Source organism: Centrocercus urophasianus, unplaced genomic scaffold, assembly GCF_019232065.1.
Source record: "Centrocercus urophasianus isolate 14NV4802_14NV808 unplaced genomic scaffold, USGS_Curo_1.0 seq_16, whole genome shotgun sequence".
In the NCBI taxonomy this organism is placed as follows: Eukaryota; Metazoa; Chordata; class Aves; order Galliformes; family Phasianidae; genus Centrocercus; species Centrocercus urophasianus.
In genome coordinates this window covers 45,766,756-45,770,830 of record NW_024884711.1, presented here as the reverse complement: position 1 = coordinate 45,770,830, position 4,075 = coordinate 45,766,756, and the positions used below count along the sequence as shown (strand labels likewise).

The window sequence follows — 4,075 nt, the reverse complement described above, 5'->3', positions numbered from 1 at the left end:
CCCGGCACAGCATCGCCTTTGTCACCTCCCATCACCGGGTGCTGCTTACCTCTCCCGCAGGCTCTGCTCGGGGCTGGCAGCCCAGCTCTGGGCACCGCGGGGCTGTCGGGCCGGCTGGGCACGTTGCTGGGCACGTCCATCTGGTGGCAGCTGGGCAGGTCCCACGCGATGGACGGGGACCTCGGCACTGGGGCGAGCGCCGCGCACCTCCGCGTTATGCTGCTTCGCAGCGTGGGCCTCTGCGTTATTGCTGCTGTCATCTCTGCCACCTAGAGGGGAAATTTCCCCATTGCAACTGAGATGCTCAGCGCCACGATGGGGAGAGCAGGATGCTCTGCATTAGGTACGACCCCAAAATGCTCCCAAGAAGAGTTTTTGTGGTCACTTAAGGAAAACTTGTAACCTTGCTGCATGGAACTCCTGACAACAGAAGGAAGAGCTTGCTCTCATCCGTGACAGATACACCCCAGGAGAGGCAAACAATAATTGCCAGCTGTTACGTTTCTAAACATTAGTGAGGTACTGCAAGGACTGCCCAAGGTCTGGCTCATAGAATCACAGAATGGCCTGAGTTGAAAAGGAGCACAGTGCTCATCCAGCTCCAACCCCCTGCTGTGTGCAGGTCGCCAACCAGCAGCCCAGGCTGCCCAGAGCCACATCCAGCCTGGCCTTGAATGCCTTGCAGGGATGGGGCATCCACAGCCTCCTTGGGCAACCTGTGCCAGTGCCTCACCGCCCTCTGGGGGAAAAACTTCCTCCTAAAAGGAAGTTCTGTACTGCAGAGGTTGCTCAAGGTCTGGTTCTGCCTTCTGCCATCCGCAACATGAGTTCAGTACATAAGGAGACCTGGCATGAGCAGGACTGGAGCAGGGCAGCTGGGTAAACCAGGATGAGATATAAAGAGGATGAAACCTTAAGGAGTTAGAAGTGTAAGCCTGCCCTGCTAAGACATGGTGTGCAAACAGGCCTGGCACTGCACATCAGTCTGTGTTCCCTTATGGAGATGGCTGGAAGCAACCACCTGCAGGACACTGAGGGACTCATCAACTCTCCAGGATCAAAACCCAAATGCCTGTGTGCTCCACAAGAGGCTCCAGGACAGCCAGGCTGTGAGCAGCTGTGCTGCATCCCTGTTCCCAGCTCTCACCAACCATGTTGGACTTTGAGCACCCAATAAGGGTGCTTCAGTTTCTCTAAATTTCTCCCATTTGCAGCTATAAGAATAACCAAAAATCTACCTGCATCCAAAGTCCAGTGGTACAAATATGTCTGAATTACAACACTGCTGCCGAACTAACAGAGGGAAGGAAGAACTCACAGTACTTCTCTCCTAGGAAAAAAAAGAAATATCTGTGGATAGATCATATCCTGCAACTACTCCCATCCCCTCTCAGCTTATTAAACAAATCCATCTGTTCACAAGGACTGTGGTTAGAGCAGTCAGGCTGTGCTGACATGCTGCTCTGTGAAAGCAACAGACCCAGAACAGCACAGAGCCTGAGGAGAGCAGGCAGAGATGATCAGAAACGCCCAGAGGAGTTGTAGCAGATCCACAGAAGAGAGCAGAGGGAGCAAAGGGAGGTCAATGCTTGTGACACTGACTGCCAGCAAAGATGAGTGCCCATCTGCCCACATTGCCCAGCAGCTGCAGCTCCTGCCCAGGCTGGCAGCTCTGCCCCCAGCAGCAGGTGCTGTGCTATTGCTTCCCAATTATCTGCCTGAGGTACAAACCTGGGAGAGCACACACACCAAGCAGCTGGCCAACAGAAACATGAGCACGAGCAGGTTTTGTTTTCCTTCCTTTTAATAGAAATATCCTAGAATAACATGGGAGGAGGATGGGCCTAAAGGGAATGTCTCTTGGAATGAAATGCTGTGATGTGGCTCAGGAATGATGTGATCAAGTTAAAACGTCCAGGCAGGCTCGGCTCAGGACTTCCTGGATTCTTGGGCCTTCTGGATTTCCTGCAAAAAGATCAGGAAAACAACTGAGCACCATCACTTTTGGGAAGCACTGGTTTCACAGATGTGGAGAGCAGAAGAAATCACCTCAGCAGAAGCCCCACAGAAAAGCCCCAGCATCATAGCATCGAGGCTCTCATGTCAGCACTGGCCTTGGAACACAGCAAGGTGTGACTGAGAGGCTCCTCACAACACCACACCCCTTCTGTGCTCTCCAGAGGTGCACCCCTGTTCTGCCACCAGTCCAGGACTGAGCCGGATCCATTTCCCACTCCTGGGCCGCAGACCCACCACCATTCAGCAGCTCAACCTGGATCTGCTGCGGGCACACTTCTGTGGCTGGCTGTGGTCTGACTGCTCAGCCAGGCCTACCCAGGGAGAAGGCAGCAAAACACCCCAGGACTCACCTTCAGGAGCTGCTCCTTCAGTTCTGAATAGGCTTTTTCTAGATCATCATTAATAATGACCAAGTCAAAGAGGCCAGGCTCTTTACCTAGTGAAGGAGACAAGGACAGAGGGCTTACAGAAGAACACTCTCCTTTCCTGTGTCATCTCTCATGCACGACCTGAGTTCCTGCAGCATTTTATTATCATCATTTCAGCCACTGCTTATGCGCTTCTCTGCTAAACACCCTGAAGGAATTGCAATGGGAAATGATGCAGCATGATGCTTAGATCAAACCCAGCTAATGCCCAAACCCCGCCAGCATTCCTCTGAGAAGAAGAGTCAGATGTCTGTGCAGAAAACAGGTCCTCCACTCCCAGTGCACCCCTTTCCCTGGGCACTCTGCTCAAAGACTCCCAGACTTACTAAGTTCCAAATCTACACGGGCTGCAGTCAAACGCTTCTGTAGACTTTCTTCTGTCTCAGTCTGTCGGTCACGCAGCCTTTTTTCCTAAACCCAATGACAAATACATTAAAGAAATGCATACCCCAAATGCTGCATGCAGGAAATGCCCCATCCCATCACCAAAGCAGAGATATCTTCTGCTGTCAGCAACAGTGGGAGTGACATAACACTCTGCTGAAGGCTGGGGGCCTCAATTCCAGCCCAAACCTGTGCCCAAGCTCAGTCTGGGCAGTGGATGGCTGATCCACAGCTCCAGTTCCCAGTCTCTTCTTCTTTGCATATTCATGCCTACATTCCTCCCTGAACCACGACAGGGATTCACTTCTCCCAGAGGCACAGAGCAATCACTGCTCTTCAGGACCACACAAGAAGGAAGGGGTGTAGGTTTATCAGTGCTGCAGAGACAGCGTCCTTAGGTCTAACTTCAATAACTGGAAGCAAGTCTCATCACAAACTCTGCTTACCTCCCAGTGTAAGCACAAGTAATGTGTTTGGAGCTTATAACCCAGCACAAGCAACCACACTGACAACATGGAAACCGTGCAGGAGAGACATGAATAACAGGGCTGGGACAGATTGATCACGGGGACCCAGGCTGGGCAGAGCTAACAGCGTGCTTGGAAACCTCTTCCCCACTCCCCCAGTCCCTAAGAGTGTATCTCCCTTAACAAAAGGGGGGGAACCCTCATGGCTCCAGAGCAAGACGCCGATTACCTCTAACCGCTTAACGGCAAAGGAAGGCGGCCGCTCACCAGGACGTCTATGGACGGAGGCTGCACGGAGATGTAGATGGGGTTCAGGTCTGTCTTCTTGATGTTCTTTACGCCTTGGATGTCAATGTCCAGGATGCAGATCTGGTTCTTGGCCTGAACAGCCTGCACTGCACCTTTACTAGGGACAGATAAACCAGGGAGGGGTCAGAGCCTCCAGCACAGCAAGGAGGTCTGGAACTCCCCAGCAGTAGGTCTCATAGGGCTCCCATGTACCCAAACTGCTGCAGGAGGGAAGAACGCCTGCTTTGCTCTTGCTAAGCAGCTTCTCTTTCCTTATGTGTCCTTTGGGATCCTGGGGGTAGTGCAGAGGACAAAGTCCTGATAGAGGGTGTGGAAATAGATAATGCGACTATTCCACGAGGAGAGGATGGTGACAGGACATGGGGCAGGGGTTTGAAACCATTACAGGGGAGGTTTGGGTTGGATATGAGGAGGAAGTTTTTCACCCAGAGGGTGGTGAGGCACTGGCACAGGTTGCCCAAGGAGGCT

The 4,075-nt window shown here is 52.5% G+C and overlaps 2 protein-coding genes across 3 annotated transcripts in view; both read right to left on the bottom strand.

The window, feature by feature from the left end:
- Nucleotides 1–1,327, bottom strand: part of GJC2 (gap junction protein gamma 2) — a 31,806-nt gene extending 30,479 nt beyond the window's left edge. For both annotated transcript variants that reach the window (XM_042816715.1, XM_042816714.1), the window contains exons 1-2: nt 1,239–1,327; nt 50–269 (exon numbers count right to left, since the gene is read on the bottom strand). The gene's annotated coding sequence lies outside the window, so the exon portion shown is untranslated. The remainder of the gene's footprint in view (nt 1–49; nt 270–1,238) is intronic.
- Nucleotides 1,328–1,786: 459 nt separating this feature from the next.
- GUK1 (guanylate kinase 1) lies at nt 1,787–3,715 on the bottom strand (the record flags this gene model as incomplete). The annotated part of the gene is made up of 4 exons (XM_042817437.1): nt 1,787–1,965; nt 2,370–2,455; nt 2,774–2,858; nt 3,566–3,715. Coding segments are annotated over 4 exons (357 nt in total), but the record flags the coding sequence as incomplete, so codon positions are not given.
- Nucleotides 3,716–4,075: the final 360 nt, after the last annotated feature.